Source organism: Phalacrocorax carbo, chromosome 4, assembly GCF_963921805.1.
Source record: "Phalacrocorax carbo chromosome 4, bPhaCar2.1, whole genome shotgun sequence".
Classification (NCBI taxonomy): Eukaryota; Metazoa; Chordata; class Aves; order Suliformes; family Phalacrocoracidae; genus Phalacrocorax; species Phalacrocorax carbo.
The window spans coordinates 251,713-267,048 of record NC_087516.1 but is presented as its reverse complement, the minus strand read 5'-3'; the positions used below and the strand labels follow the sequence as shown (position 1 = coordinate 267,048).

Below are 15,336 nucleotides of genomic sequence, written 5' to 3'. Positions count from 1 at the left end.
GCCAGGGCCGGGCTGGGGGGGACACGGCTGGGGGGTGACAGGGCTCTGGGGGAGACACGGCTGGGGGGTGACGCAGGGGCCATCACAGACACCCTCGCCTGCAGCAGAAGCATGTTTTTATCCCGCTGCTGTGGCTGGGCTGTGGGGCCACTGGGGGCTGCTGGGGTCAAATGGGGGACTGCTGGCCCGGGGCTGGGGCTGAGCCTGCCCTTTGGGGGGTGCAGGGTCACGGCCGGGGAGTCGCCTGTTGGGATTCTGTGTGCAATCCCCTCCCCACTGAGTGTGTAAACCCCACCGCCGGGTGTGCAGTCCCTCCCCCAGAGTGGGTGGGGGCTGGGCTGGGGGTTTCTGAGCCCGGGGGTGCCGGGGCGCGGCAGCCCTGGGTGATGTGTCCCAGGTACTGGGGAGAGGGAGGCAGGGTGAGGCCCCCGGGATCCACCCCCCCATCTCTTGCCCCTGCTGGGGGGGGTGTGTCTGTCCCTGCCTGTGGGGTCTCTGCACCAGCGGGCAGGGCGGTCCATGCCCCGCCATGCCCCGCACCCCGTTATGCGGTAGGGGCTCGCGGCCCCGGGGCTGCCGGGCAGGGCGGGCGGGGGGGGGAGCCTCGGTGCGCAGCAGCCGCAGCCGCGCATGCCCCACGCGTGTCGGCCCCGGCCCACTCCTACCTGTCAAATTAAAAGCAATTCCCCCGGGGGATGCTCAAAGGCACTTTCAGGCTAAATCTCATTTCTCCCCCTCCCCCCTCAGGCGGGCGGCTGCGGCGCGGGGGGAGGGGTGGGACAATGCAATTAAAAACGGATAAAATACCGGGGGGGGCGGCTCTGCCTTCGGAACTTCGCGCCGCCGTAATTAGATCAGCGCGGGCGCATCTGGATGCGGGAGGGATGCGGAGCGAGAGGAGCACAGCGGCGGTGACAGGGCCCGGGGGATACCGCGGGGGCAGGGGGCGGGCACGGAGCGGGCAGACACCCCCCCCCGGGCCGCTCCCCCCCGCCCTACGCCCCCGGGGGGTGAGGGGGGGCTGCCCGCGATGGAGCCGCTCACCGGGGGACGGGGGGGGGCATGAGGCCCCAGGCTGCCCTCCCCACCACCCCCACCCCGGGGGGGGTGCTGCCATGCCCCTCCCCCGCCCCGCTCGCCCCGGGGTGCGGCCGGAGCCGCTCCAGCTCATCAGAGTGACATCACCGCTTCGCGCAATGACGTCAGCGGGGCATGACGTCACGAGGGGCCGTGTCGACCCCAGCGGCCGGGGCAGGTGTGGAGGGGAGCGACGGACCGACACCCTGTGTGACCGCGGCCCCACTCGGGTCACGCGTGGGGCAGCGGCGGGGGAGGCGCCGCCGGAGGGAATCTGTCACGGTGGGACAGGAGCTGCCCCCCCTCCGGCATGTCCCCCCTCCTCCTGTGCCCCCACCCCGCGTGTGCCCCCCCAGCCTCCCCCGCGAGTCCTGCACCCACCGCAGCCGGCACGAGGGTGCGTGCGTGGGGCTGAAGACACGGACACGAATAAACACCCACGGACTCATAGACCGCCCCACACCCCCCGCCCGGTCTGGGACCGGGTGATGCCCCAGCCGTGATGGACCCCCCGGGGGGGCCCCTCGGCTCCCTGGAGCGGGGAATGCGGGGGGGGGCGGGGCGCCGGGGCCCGGGCAGGCGGGCGGAGCCGAGCAGGGCACCCCCAGCCTGCGTTCATGGTCCGGGACGGGGGTGACCGTCCGTCCGTCCATCCGTCCCGCCGGCTGAGCCGCTCCGCGCTCCTTAATAAGGTGTCGCCTTTATTCCAAATATTTACAGCCGGGCCGGGCCCCCCCGTGCCCCCGGCGCTCGGGGCCGCGGACGGGCCGGCGGGACAGACACGATAGAAAATAAAAATGAAAAAAAAAATCAAACCAAAACCCAGAGGAAAGACGGACCAAAAAAAAAAAAAAAAGGGGAAAAAAAAGGCGAAAAATCGAAGAATTGCACCAGTTCCCCCGGGGTGGGGGCTCGGTCCGTCCGGGTGCCGGCCCGGGCACCCCGGCCCCCGCTTAGTCCCCCACGTCGATCTCCTCCTCCGAGAGCTCGGCGGGCGGCGGGGCGGCCGGGCCGGGGCCGGGGCCGGGGGGCCGGGGCGGGTCGGGCAGCGCCGCCAGCTGCCGGAGGGCGGCGGGGGGCAGCGCCTGCAGCGAGGCCACGTCGGCGCGGAGCTCCTCCAGGTCCCGCTTGAGCTTGGCGCGGCGGTTCTGGAACCAGGTGATGACCTGGGCCGTGCTGAGCGCCAGCCGCGCCGCCAGCTGGTCCCGGTCCGCCGGCGAGAGGTACTTCTGCCGCAGGAACCGCTGCTCCAGCTCGAAGATCTGCTGGTTCGTGAACGCCGTCCGCGACTTGCGCCGCTTCTTGCAGGCCGGGCGCTGCCCCAGGGCGCCCAGCGGCTCCCGACCTGCGGGGAGAGCGGGCTCAGCGCCGCCGGCACCGGCACCGGCACCGGCACCGGCACCGGCGCCGCGCCGGCCCCCGCCGCCCAGCGCCCACCCCGGCCCGGCCCCGAAACGCCCGACGCGGTCCAACCGAGCCCGGCCGAGCTAAGCCGAGCTAAACCGGGCCGAGTCGAGCCGAGCCGAGCCGAACCCGGGCCACCCGAGGCCGGCCGAGTTAAGCCGAGCTAAACCGGGCCGAGTCGAGCCGAGCCGAACCCGGGCCACCCGAGGCCGGCCGAGTTAAGCCGAGCTAAACCGGGCCGAGTCCAGCCCAGTCGAGCCGTCGTGAACCCGGGCCACCCGAGCCCAGCCGAGTTAAACCGAGCCAGGCGGAGCTGAGCCCAGGCCACCCGAGCCAAACCCAGCCGGCCCCAGCCCAGCCGAGCTAAGCTGAACCGAGCCCAGCCGGCCCCAGCCTAGACCAGCCGAGCCGAGCTCAGCCGCGCAGACCGCGCCGTGCCCGATCCCCGGCCGTGCCCGTGACGCCGCACGGGCCCGGTGCCGCTGCTGGGTGCCCGGTGCCGAGAGCCGCCGGCCCCGCCGCGCCCGCCGGGCCTCACGCCGTCCCCCGCCGGCGGCTGCGGCGCGGGGCCGAGCCCACCCGTGTCCCGCGGGGCCCGCACTGCGCCGGGGCCGGCAGCCGGTAGCGGAGTCCCGGGAGGCGCGGCCGGTCACCCGGGTCCCGCCGGGGCTTTCGCCGAACGGTTTCCCGGGACCGAGCAGACCCCCGGGGCCGGTCCCCGCCGCCCCGATCCGGCGCTGCCGCCGGCGGAGGAGAGAAGCCCCGAGAGAGGCGGGCTGCGTGTCCGCCGGTAACGGCCCCGCGCCGGCCGCGAGGGCCCGGTGCCGCCGCCCGCAGGGGGCTCCGCTCCCGGGACCCCCCGCCGCGGCCGTCCGTGGGTCTGTCCGGCGGCCTCGGCCGCTCGGCACCGGCGCCGCGGGCAGTTCGGGCGGTGTCCGTATGTCCGTCCGGGTAACGGGGCTTTACCTCGGTCACGGAACCCCGATCGCTCCCGTTCCTGTCCGTTTGTCCGTAGGGGCAAAGGGGCGGTTTTGGGTTGGTTTGGTTTTGTTTTTCGTTTACCGCGGAAGCCCCGCTCCACCCGGCCGTGTCTGTCTGTCCCTCCGTCCGACCGGGTAACGGGGTTTTACCTTAATTCCGGGAACCTCGATCTGCCCTTTCTGTCGGTCTGTCCGTGGGTCCCGGCTCACCTCGCCAGGAAGCGACTGGCGCTTTGTTAGTTACGAGAACACCGCTCCACCCGGCCGTGTCCGTCTGTCCGGCCGAGCGACGGGGTTTTACCTCCATGCGGGCAGCCCCGCTCTGTCCCGTTTCTGTCCGTTTCTGTCCGTCCGGGTAAAGGGGATTTTTTTTTTCGTTTATCGCGGTAGCCGCGCTCTGCCCGGCCGTGTCCGTCTGTCCGGCCAGGCGACGGATCTTTTCGTTAATTACAGTAGCCCCGCTCCGCCCGTCCCTGTCCATCTGTCCAGCCGGGTAACGATTTTTTACCTAAATTCCGGGAGCCCCGCTCTGTCCTCTTTCCGTCCGTCTGTCCGACCTTGCAACGCTACTTTTCGTTAATCATAGGAGCGCCGATCTGCCCGGCCGCGGCCGTCTGTCCGTCCGGTTAAGGGTGGTGGGGTTTTTTTTCTTTTTTTTTTTTCTTTTCGTTAATCACGGGAGCCTGCTCTGTCCGGCCATGTCCGTCTGTCCGGCCGGTAACAGGGCGGGTTCGGCAATTATCGGAGCGCCGCTCGGCCCGTCCCTGCCCAGCCGTGGATGGAGTTTTTCGTTAAAGGCGGGAGCCCGGTTCTGCCCATGTCCGTCTGTCCGGCGGGGCAAAGTTTTTTTCGTTAACGGCGGGAGCTGCGCTCTGCCCGTCCGTGTCCGTCTGTCCGGCCGGGTAACGGTTTGGGTTTTTTTCGTTAATTACAGGAATGCCATTCTGCCCGTCCCTGTCCGTGTGTCCGTCCCGGTACGAGGTTTCGGTTTTGGTTTTTTTTTTTCGTTTACGGCGGAAGCCCCACTCTGTCTGTCTGCCCGGCCGGGTAATGGGTTTTCGTTAACGGTGAAAGCCCCGCTCTGTCTGTCCGTGCGTCCGTCCGTAGAAGGGATTTTTCGTTCACGGCAGTCGCCGCGCTCCGCCCGCCCGTGTCCGTCTGTCTGTTCGATGCAGGATTTTTTGCCTCGGGCGGGCCGCGGGGTCGCAGTTGCCGCTCGTTCCGTCCATCTGTCCCTCGCTCTCACGGCGGGTTTCCCCGCTAGGGCCGAGCCGGGAACCGGCGGGGCCGGTTCGTTCCCGCCGGGCCCGGGTCTGCCGGGCCCGGTGCCCCGGGGGAGACTCCGCCGGGCCGGGGGCACCGTCCGGGAGCGCGGAGCAGCTGCCCTGCCCCTCCGGCAACGGGTTTCTGCCCGAGGACCGATGCCGGCCGGAGTCGCCGCCGCCGCCGTCCCCGCCGGGGCTCGGGGAGGCCGGCGCCGGCGTCGGTAACGGGTTTTCGTTGCCGGCGGGACCGATCCGCCGCCGCGCCCGGTCACGGTCACGGTCACGGCTCGGCGGGGCTGGGTGCGGCCGCTCCGCCCGGTGCAGCCCGGCCGCCGCCGCGGGACCGATCCGCCAACCGGTGCGGCGGCTGCCGGGGCCCGAGGCCGGGTCGGTCCCCGCCTCTCCCCGTAAAGCTGCCGGGCCCAAACCCGGCCGGTCCTCCCGGAGCTCCGGTCCCGCTCGCGGCTCACCCGCCGCCGCGGCGCGGGCTCGGCCGGGGCTCGCTCGAGCTCCCGGTGCCCCGCTCCGGGCCCCTCCCTCCCGGCGGGCGGCCGCCGCCGGTGCGGTGGAGGGAGCTGAGCCGGGGCCGCCCGTGTCCCCGCCGCTACGGGACGAGCACCGGCCCCTTCCCGGCCCGCGGCTGCCCGCTCTCTCGGCGGCGCTCGCCCCGCCGGGACACGAAGGAAACTTACCGAGGCCGCGCCGGGCTGGGGGCGAGGGGAGACCACGGCCCCGTCACGGGCTCGGCGGCGACGCAGCCCCGGACCCTCCCCCCCTCGCCGGCGGCTCCGGCACCTGCCCAGTCGTCCCCCCGCCCCGGTCCCGGCGGAGCCCCCCTGCCGCCCCGGTACCTTCGGCCGCCTGCAGCACGCCCAGCTCCAGCCCCTGGAAGGTTTTGCTGGCGAGCTCCTCCAGCGCGCAGAGCGGCGAGGACGGGGCGCAGCCGCCGCCGCGGGGCCCCGCCGCCTTCTCGGGGAGCCGGGCGGGGGGCGCGGCGGGACCGGGGCCGGGGGGGCTCCCGCCGCGGGGCCGCCCCAGGATGTCCTCGATGCCGAAGGGGGTCAGCGGCTTGTTGGAGTTGGCGGGCGGCGGGAGCTGGTCCAGGGCGCTCCGCCGGCGGCCGCCGCCCGGGGGGTGCAGCGGGGGAGAGCCGGCCGCCTCCCGCGCCGAGGTCATGGCGCGTCCCCGCTCCCGCACGGGGGCCGCCTCAGCACCGCGCCCGCCTCATCCCGCCGGGGTTTCCCCCCCCCCTTCTCGCCGCCGCCGTCCCGCCCGCGCATCCAGCCGCGGCCGCACTTAAACCCCGCGGGCGCAGCCCGCCCCCTCGGCGGGGGCCCGGTGGCGGCGGCGGCGGCGGCGGGGAGCGCTTGGCCTCCCGGCGCCGGGACCCGCTCGGCGGGGCTGAGCAGCTCCGCTCCCGCCGCCGTTGTTTCCCCCCCCCCCCGCCCCGTGATCCCGGTGCCGCAGCCTTAAAGACCCGGGGCCGGGGCGGCAAATCGGGCACCGGGAGGAGGAGGAGCCACCGGAGGGGCGGAGGGGGGGCGAAAGAGGGGGGGCACCGCTCCCTCCCCGCCGCTGCTACCGGGGTGCAGACGGGGCGCAGCTTCGCGCCTCCCCCTTGTACAGCGATTTTAAACCCCCCCGCCGGAGGGGCGGCCGGTGGGTGCTCGCTGCCGCCCCCCCCATCCTCAGCGGGGCTTTTACCGTCGCAAAAAATTTATTAGCTCCCCTGCTCTAAAATGCCCCATAAAAGCGCAGGGGCCGCCGCGTCTGGGAGTGATTAGGCCGCTTCGGGTGGGTTTTGGGTTTCAGAGCGCGGCCCGGCCATAAATCCGCCCCCCCCCGGCCTCTCCGCTGCCCTCCCCGGTACAAATAGCTCCGGGATCCCGACCGCTTGTAAAAAGCCTGGGGACGCCCGCACACGCAGGTGAGCCCCAGCTGCCGACACCGGGTCCACATCCTCCATTGGGATTGGGACGAGGGGCGATTCGGCATCCCCCTGGTCCCCATCCCACCCAGTGCTCCCATGGGTCTGCTGCTGGGATGCTCTGGTCCCAGTGACGATGTGGAGGGTGCAGAGGTCACGGTGGTAATGAGAGAAAATGAACCTGTGGGTGGGGGGGTGGTGGTGGGAGAACCGTGCCGGGCTGGGGGAGCAGGTGCAGGGGGACCCGGCAGCGCCGATGCCGGGAGGGGTTGGGGGCTTCCAATCTTGCTGACAAAGGCAGAACGCGATCCCCCGGCTGGAAATTGGAGTTAGATAAATTCAACCTTGAAATTTCCCAGCAGCCGGAGCAATTAAACGCTGGAGCGGGCGGGGGCGGGGAGGGGGCTCCGGCAGCCTGGGATCGAACCGATTTGGGAGACGTTTGCAGGCTGCTCCCGGGAAGTGCCAGCCCGGGAGCGTGACCACCCTGGCGTGGTGCCGCCGCAAAGCCCAGCTCCCGCGGGCCCACGGGGGCCCCTCGCCCGCCAGCGTGAGGGGCGCTGCAGGCCGATGTGGGGGCGTTTGCACGGCTGCCTCGCACGCGGCTTTTGTCCTCTTGGAGGGCTCGGCCGTCTGGATGGCGGCAACGTGACATGGCGAGGCGAGGGAAGCCGGTGGAGCCGCCGCTGCTGAACGTGCTGCCAGCTCCCACTGCTTGCCGGGGAACCATGTGTGTTCTGGGGTGCAGGCTTGCTGTGTCCCCTGCTCCCGCCCCGGCTGCTGGCCCCACAGAGGCTGCCGGTGGGCCTGGGCTCAGCTGGGCCCCGGTGACCCGCGATCCCTTCCAGCAGCGCCGCGTGGCACGAGGGCGCTGTGCCGGACATGAGGCCTCAGGCACCCAGCGGGCAGCACCGGGGAAGGGGCACAGCCCTTCTCCCCCTGGCCCCAGCCCCGGCTGGCACCCGCGCCCTGGGCTCAGTCGCAGCTAATGCCGTGACACGCACCAGGAAATTGCTGCTCAAGCTAATTCCTTGTTCTTGCGCCGATCGGGGCTCGCAGCGGCCCTGCCCCGCGGAGCAGACCCCCCTGCAGCTCCAGCTGCTCAGGGACGGGAGGGAGCTCTGCTGCAGAGTCCTGCGCTCCAGCCGGGCTGGGCCTGGGCAGGCAGGAGCTGGGCTGGGAGCCGGCCGGATCTCCAGCTGCAGAGCTCACCCTGTTGGGATGCGACACCACCCCTGCCCCATCGCCCCAGCCCCATCAGCCCTGGTCATGGCCCTGCAGCGGCAGGGGTGAATCCCCAGTGTGGCTGCAGGCAGGGAGAGGCCACGGCCACGGCCACGGCTGCAGGCGTGCAGCGCTCCCCTCCCCTGTAGCAGGCCTGCTGCCCCTTCCAGCCACCCCCGCCAGCCCCCAGCCCCAGCGCAGGGCGAGCCTCGGCCCCCGGCTCGCCGCCAGGCGGGGGAAGCGTCAGCTCCAGCTGCCGGGAACACAGGATGGGAAACGCTTTTCACCCCAAAGCAGGACACACAGTGGAAAACAAAAAGAGACCTCTGAATTTTTGCAGGAACATTGGAGTTTCCTGCGGAGCGGGGCAGAGCGCCCTGCGCTGGCGGGGTGCCCGCAGCCGGCCGGGATGGTGACGGGCACAGACGCTCGGATGGAGCCGGGGACACCGTGGGGCAGCACAGCCCAGCGTGGCGCTGCCAGACCCCCACCTCGACTCCCACGCCTCCATCTCACTGAGGCCCAAGTCCCCTGCGGGGTGGTCTGGGACTGCGTGTAAGGCCTGAGCCCTCAGCTCCCCAGCTGTGACCCCCGAGCCCCTCATGCCCCTTCCCCCGGCAGCTGTGCCACCCCTCGCGTTGGGTGCAGGGTGAGCAGCGTCTGAGCACGCGTGGGTGTGCACGTGGGTGTGTACACTCATGAAGCTGTGTGCATGAGGGCATACATGCTCTGGAGACACCCCCCCCCGTGCCAGTGGCCGGGGCTGCCCTTGTGCCCTCACTCATGACACCCCATCTCGGGGGCACCCATGGCTCCAATCACTGTCAGTTTTGAGCGACCCAGCTCAGAGGCACCCACAGTGGGGGGCACCCGGGGCTGCCCACCGCTGCGTGCCCACAGCCCTGGTGCAGCCAGCCGGGAAGCAGGCTGGCAGGACACCCTGCAACGCGCTGGGGTGTCTGTGCCGCACCGGCAGCTCCCCGTGCCGGGGTAACGTGATTAGGGGAGGGAGGCGGCGGCTCAGCCCGCTAATACGCTTACGCCCCGGCACCACGCTCTGCCCCTGATCTATTATTTAGTGGATCCATTTCAATAACGCGGCTCCGTGCCGAAGCGCCTGGCGGTAACTCGATTAGGGGCGCTCCCAGCCCCGCGCTGGAGCCGGCACTGCAGAGCAGTTTGCACATGGAAATTGCTTGCAAATGAATTTTTCCTTTAATAAGAGGAATAGCTCGGTGCAAAATTAAACCGTCGGTAGCGGAGACAAGCGGGGCATCACCGGGGGAGCCGCCAGCAGCGCCGTGCCCCGCACCAGGGGAGGAGACCTGGCCAATTATTGGCAATAAATCCTGACCCCGCTCGCGGGGCCGGCAGCCGCGGGTGAAGCCACGACTAATGGGATTACACCTCGCCCCGGTAAACGGGGATTAATGTGCCGGGAGCCAGGGGACGCCGGGGATCCCCCGCCAGGGGCTGTTGGCAAATGATCTATTCATTAACACACGCCAGCCTCGCTGCGCGCACCAGAGCGGGGCTGACCCCGGCTTCGTTACGCGGCGAGCACGGCGGGGAGCGGTGGCGGGGAGAGGGACGGGGACGGCCCAGGGCGAGGAGCGCTGGGGGCTCACGATGTGCGGGGCCCAGCACATGTCTCAGCTGCTCCTACACGCATGTGCCGGTGCCGGCGCAGCCCGTGATGGCGGGCACTCACACGCGTGTGCCTGGTGCGTACGTGTGTGCGCAGCCACCCCCCGCAGCAGCCACCCCGCAGCTGCGCGTGCGGGCACAGCCGTGTGCAGGTGGGTGCAGCGGCCGTGCGCGGAGGCGCTCACGGAGCACCGAGACGCCAGCTCACGTGCAGAGCTGCCACATGCGTGTGCAGGCGCACGCACGCACATGTGCCTGTGCCAGGGACCAGCGGGGCTGGGGGCAGGAGTAGGACATGGCCTTGCGTGGGGGGCACCTGGGCAGGGATGAGGGAGGATGCTGTGGGGACCCCCGCCCAGTGCCGTGCATGGGGGAGCAGTGTGCTGGGGTCAGGGGATCCCACCGTCCCTGGTCCCAGCTGCCACCCCCCCCACCCAGGACCCCCTCCTTGCTCTGGGGCCTCCATATGGGCCTGGGCCAAACTCCAGCCAAATGGGCTGGGACGGGGGGTTGCATTTCAAAGCCTCTGGCTGGAGCAAACGCCGCTGCCCCCCCGCTGGGCTGTCGCCCGCCTGCGCCCCCTGACCCCGGCCACCGCAGGGTTGGCGGGGACAGTCCTGTCCCCCTCCCCAGGGATGAGGGGGGCAGTCCTGCAGAGCCGCTGGGAGCTGTGGGGTGGGAGGTGGGGACCCTCTGGTGAGGGACCTGTTCTGGGTGGCCCCACACAGGGACCCCCGCAGGGATCAGGGTCCCTCCCAGGGTTGATCTGGGTCTGGCGGCTGCGCTGGCTGGGGGAGAAGGGGCTGTGGGGGCATGGGGGGGATGTGCCAGGCGGCAGTGGGGAGCGGGCTGGGGCAGTGGGTCGTGGGAAACCCGTCCCGCCGTGGGGCAGAGCCATTGTGTGGGGCTGCGTGCCCGCTGCCCGCGAAGGCGGGGGGCTATTTATGACGGGCAGGCAGGAAGCGGGCAGGCAGCACCGTCTCACCGTGGCCGCTTCCTTCCCCGCGCCGCAAATAGCCGGGACGGGGCAGCCGGAGCAGGGGCTGTGCGGGGTGGGGGATGCCGAGGGCCCACTCTCCTGTGCCGACCCCAGCCCGGGGCCTGGGTGGAGGTGCCAGTGGGCACAGGGATGGCACAGGGTGCTGCCAGAGACCCTGGCCCGCTCTCACTGGGCACAGCCAGAGCAGGATGGTGGGGGTCCGGCTATGGTCCGAGGGGTGCCTGCGCGTGGGGCACCCTGTCCCCCATCACCCTGATGCCCCCACAGCACCAGGACCCCTGGGGGAACCCAGCCGCCACGGGGAGCGGGCACCTCCCGGGGGCGTGGGGTTGAGCGCGGGGTGGCGGGGTGCGACGGCGGGGCCGGCGCGGCGATGCAGCCATGCGGATTCAATTAGGGCGCGAGCGCGGGGGGCTCGGCTCGGCCCCGCGCCGGGCAGCGCGGTGAGGAAATGGCTCGTCTGAGCCGCTGACAGCCCGGCCCCGCGCCCAAGATGAACGACCGTCGGATTAAAGCTCCGCACGCTGACAGGGTGCACCTGAGCGAGGAGCAGGGCTGGGGCGGCCATGGGGGGGGACAGGACCCCAGCCCTGGCGCTGCCGAGGGGCCACCGAGAGGCGGGAGGAGGGTCCCGGGTGGCCCAAGGGGTGGGGGGGATGTGACACCGGGGGCAACGCACCCCAGCGATGAGCACCCATGGCCTCCTGGGGCTGGGAGGTGGGTGGGGAGGGTGAGGGCAAGTGGGGTCTGGCCGTGAGCTGGGACCCCCAGCTGGGGCCAACTCGGGTGGCCGTTGCGGGACCAGCCCAGCCTGCACCCCCAGACCCGCTGGGGCCAGCTGCAGCTATGGGTGCTGCCGGAGCCTCACCACCGTGCTGGGGCAGCGCACCCTGCTTGGGCTGCCGGTGCCAGTGCCGGGCCTGTGGCTGGGATCTCCAGCGATGGCTGGGGAAGCCCAGGGCCCCATGGGGGTGGTGGAGGTGGGGGCTCGCTCCTGGGTCCAGCCCCACGTGCTGCTCTCAGCCAGGCTGCCCAGCGTGCACAGCCCTCCCGGTGCCCCACAGCCCTCCCTGTGCCCCACAGCCCAGCACACCCCATGGCCCCCCACAATGCCATGGTGCTGCCCCCTGAGCTGTGGGGCTGGACTGGGCAGGGGGGGCAGTGCTGGAGAGGGCTGGGGGCTCCGACCTGGCACCTCGCTAGGCTGCATCAGGGTGGGGGCACCCTGGGGGTCCTGCTTGGCTCAGTGACGGGCTGGGTACTGCTGCCCCGGGGGGGGACACCCCATCCTGCGGGGAGCCGGGGGGGGGACGCGTCCGTCAGCGAGCGAGCGTTGGGCTCGCAGCGCGCGGCCGGGGGAATCGATGGGCTGCGGCGGGTCACCGCTATCATTAACCCCGGCGAGGCAGCCGGGCCGCGCCGCCCAGAGGTTAATTAAAAAGAAAAGTGCAACGAAACGCGGCAGCAGCGGCGGGGGGGGCCGGCGCGGCGGCACTGCTGCGGGCAGGGGCACAACGCTGCCGGGGCTGCCGTCAGTTGCACCCCTGGTGCAGGCTGTCACGCAGGGGGTGGGGGGTGCAGGACAGTGGGGGGAGCAGGTGGCACCCGGGGTCTCCCCGTCCCATGTGTTCCCTGCAGCCCAGGGGGCTCTTGGCGAGGCCGACATGGCAAGGGCTGTGCCACACTGTGCCATGCCATGCTATGCCGTGTGGCAGAGCTGGGCGGGAGGAAGAAGAGCTGTCGCAGAGGAAGCCCCATCCTTCCTCCTCCTCCCATCCCAGCCCAGCTCTATTCTTAGCCCCAGTCTGTCCTGCATCCTCCCTGCCCGGCCGGGGTCCAGCCCTGCGCCCCAGTGGGACCATTGGGCCAGGAGAGTGGGGGGACCCCACCGCAGGGACCCTGTCCCTCCCCGGGCCCCACTCCCCACCCCCAGCCGTCACCGTAACTCTAGACCCGACAGCTGTGCCGCAGCGGCTGCCCCACAGCCCCCATGGCTCGGCACCACATGGCACGGCATGGCACGGCATGGAGGTGGGGGCCAGCCGTCCAGTGTGCTGGCGCCAGATCGGACCCTCCTGGCCACCAGCACCAGCCCTCACGCAGACCCCAGCATTGCCCGGTGTCCCCTGGCCTGTCCCCGTCCCATGGGCTGGCTGGGGGGCCCACTGCCCCCAGGGGCTGGGGGTGTGGGGAGGGAGATGGAACCCCTGGGGTGGCCGGGGAGAGGGAGGATGGGGGGTGGGGGGGCACGTCTGGGGCCAGTGCTCATATGGATGTGGGGAGAGTTGATAGTGACTGTCCCTCAACGGGGACCCTGGTGACGGTGTCACTGCTGTCATGGGGATGCTGCGGGTCCTGGCTGTCCATGCATCCCGGGGATGTGTCTCTGTGGGACTGGGGACCCGGGATAGTGCCTCGCTGGGTTTGGGGGCCAGGGGGTGTCACCTCAGCTGGGGCAGGGGCTGCGCAGGTGCCCTCCGTGACCAGGCCTGCGCTGGCCCGGCTGGCCACGGTGGTCCGTGGTGACCCGCGCGTGGCGGGGCCGTCCCTGGGCCGTGGCAGGCACGGCAGGGTCAGCGCGGCAGCGCCGCATTCCTGCTCCCGGCGGGGCGATCCGGTTACCTGCCAGCCCGGCTGCCGGCCCCGCGATTAATCTTCCCGGGTGCCCTTTGGAATTTGCCGCCCGAGGCCCCGCGGGGTGCAGGGGGTCCAGCCAGGCACAGGCTGGGGCGGCGGGGCAAGGGCAGGGGCTGGCGGCCAGCCCGGCACGGGAGCAGGAGCAGGCTGGGAGAGCGGGATGATGGATGGGGACAGGCACGGTCCCCTTGGACCTGGCCCCGGCCCTGCTGGGGTGATTGTGGCTCAGCCAGGGCAGGCAGCAGAGGTACGTGCCCACCTGAGCCGGGGATGGGCATGGGGACGGGGATAGAGCCATCCCCCGGTTCACCCTGCGGCAGCACCCCTCCGCCGGGCCAAGGACCCTCCTGCCCCACCAGCCCCTGCACCGCGGCGGGTGCCTGGTGCTGCCGCTGCATCACTGCGGAGCGGGAGTGGGGCCCGCACCGCCCGTGTGATGGGGATCACATGCAATTAGCTGCCAGACGGAGACGTGGTGTTTCAATAACCCACTGAATTGATTTAGGGAGAGTGGGACCGGGCGGGCGCAGCCATGGCAAAATGAGCTCCCCCCTGCTGGGAATGGGGCTCCGGGGAAGCCCTGCCAGCCTCTGTCACCGCCTTGGGACTGCGGCTGTCACCCCCAGGCCCCCCCGCAGCACACGCTGTGGGGGTGGGCAGCAGGACCCCTGCCCTGGGCAGTGACCGGGTGTGGGGGGGAGCAGGGCAGGGCGTGCCTGGAGCCGCAGAGTCCAGCCTGGGCAAGGGGCGGCATTAATGGGGGGGCTGGACATGGGGCTCGCTGTCCCTCCGTGGTGCTCTCAGCCTGGCACAGCCTGGGGGCCTTTCTGCCCCGTGGGGGTTGGGGGTCCCACACACTGCTCATGCCCAAAGACGCGGCATGGCCGGGCAGGCACCTGCCCGCTCAGCATCCCCTGCCGCTGCCGGGGATCCCGCTCCTGCCTGCCCCGCTGGCGGTGAGGATGGAGCCGCCGCTGCGGGAGCGAGCCTGGACCCTGCCCGTGGCACCAGCCCGGCCCGGCGGAGCCGCTGCCGGATGGGGAAAGGGTGCGCAGGGGCTGCCGGGCCTCAGCACGCCCCGACGCCGGCACGCTGGGGATGGCATCGACGCCGGCGTGGCCACAGCACGGGGTTCAGCCCAGTATGTCCATGGTGCAGCCAGGACCCCCCCGGGGCCGAGCCCAGCGATGTCCTGGCAGGGCTGGGGGGTGTCAGGACACGGTCCCGGCACCCCGACGTGCCAGGTGGGCGCTGCCATCCGGGAGCAGGAATGCCGTGGCACCGGCTGTGCCTCTGCCCACGGCGCAGCAGGGACAGGGCCGGGAGCGCCGTCCTGCTGGGCGCGGAGCCACCGGCTCCGCTGGGACCACGGGCTTCCTGCGAGGAAGGTGGGACAAGGAGGGGAAGACAATAAAACCCAGGAAATGCTCTGAATAGCAAAGGTAACAGTTGTGCTGGGCCTGCGCCGGCGCTGAGCCGAGCCGGAAGCCTCGGGGCACTGGGGGCGGCCGGGCAGGGATCGGGGCAGCGGGGACCCCCCTGCAGCCCCAGCACGGGTGGCACCATGCGGCGCATCGGGCTGGGCTGAGCCCCCTCTGTCTGCGGCTATTTCCAGTCTTGCCATGATTTGTCCTGGAAGCCTGACCCTGGGTCCCTCCTGTTAAACTGCTGCCTGTTTTACTGCCGGGGGGGGTCAGCGGGGAGCTAGGGATCCGACGGGGCCATGGGGATGGGGCCGGCCGGTGTCATCTGTCCCCACGGCACTGGAGCAGGGTGCCGGCACAGGGGGTGCACAGCCCCGCGGACAGGAGCATGCACGGGACAGGGACAGCGAGGCAGGAGCGCCCATCCCACGGCCCCCTGCCCTCTCCCAGGTCTTGGGGTCTCCCTGGCCGTGCCCTGGATCCCTCCAAGGAAGGACGCGTGTCCCCGGGTGGGAGGGCTCTGGGGCAGCCGCCTGCCTGTGCCCATGGCATCTTCGCTGGGGCGAAGTGTGGCCGGTCGGCGCTGCTGGGACCGGCCGCTGTCCCGCCGTGTGGATGCCTGTGCCGGCCCGGCAGCGCTGTGGGGCTCAGGCCGGGGTCCTTCTCCCGCCTTGGGCAAATCCCAGGTGAACGTGGCTTCGGCTGGTGCCCCTCGCCGGGGCCATGGGCATGCGGCCGGCCGCGCTCCCCC

The 15,336-nt window shown here is 71.4% G+C and overlaps 1 protein-coding gene across 1 annotated transcript; it reads right to left on the bottom strand.

The window, feature by feature from the left end:
• Window positions 1-1,608: 1,608 nt before the first annotated feature.
• On the bottom strand, window positions 1,609-5,944 carry LBX2 (ladybird homeobox 2). The gene is made up of 2 exons (XM_064450792.1): window positions 5,578-5,944; window positions 1,609-2,422 (listed from the first exon to the last, which is right to left on the bottom strand). Exons 1-2 carry the CDS (start codon window positions 5,900-5,902, stop codon window positions 2,031-2,033), a joined length of 717 nt encoding a protein of 238 aa, XP_064306862.1. The 5' UTR covers window positions 5,903-5,944; the 3' UTR covers window positions 1,609-2,030.
• Window positions 5,945-15,336: the final 9,392 nt, after the last annotated feature.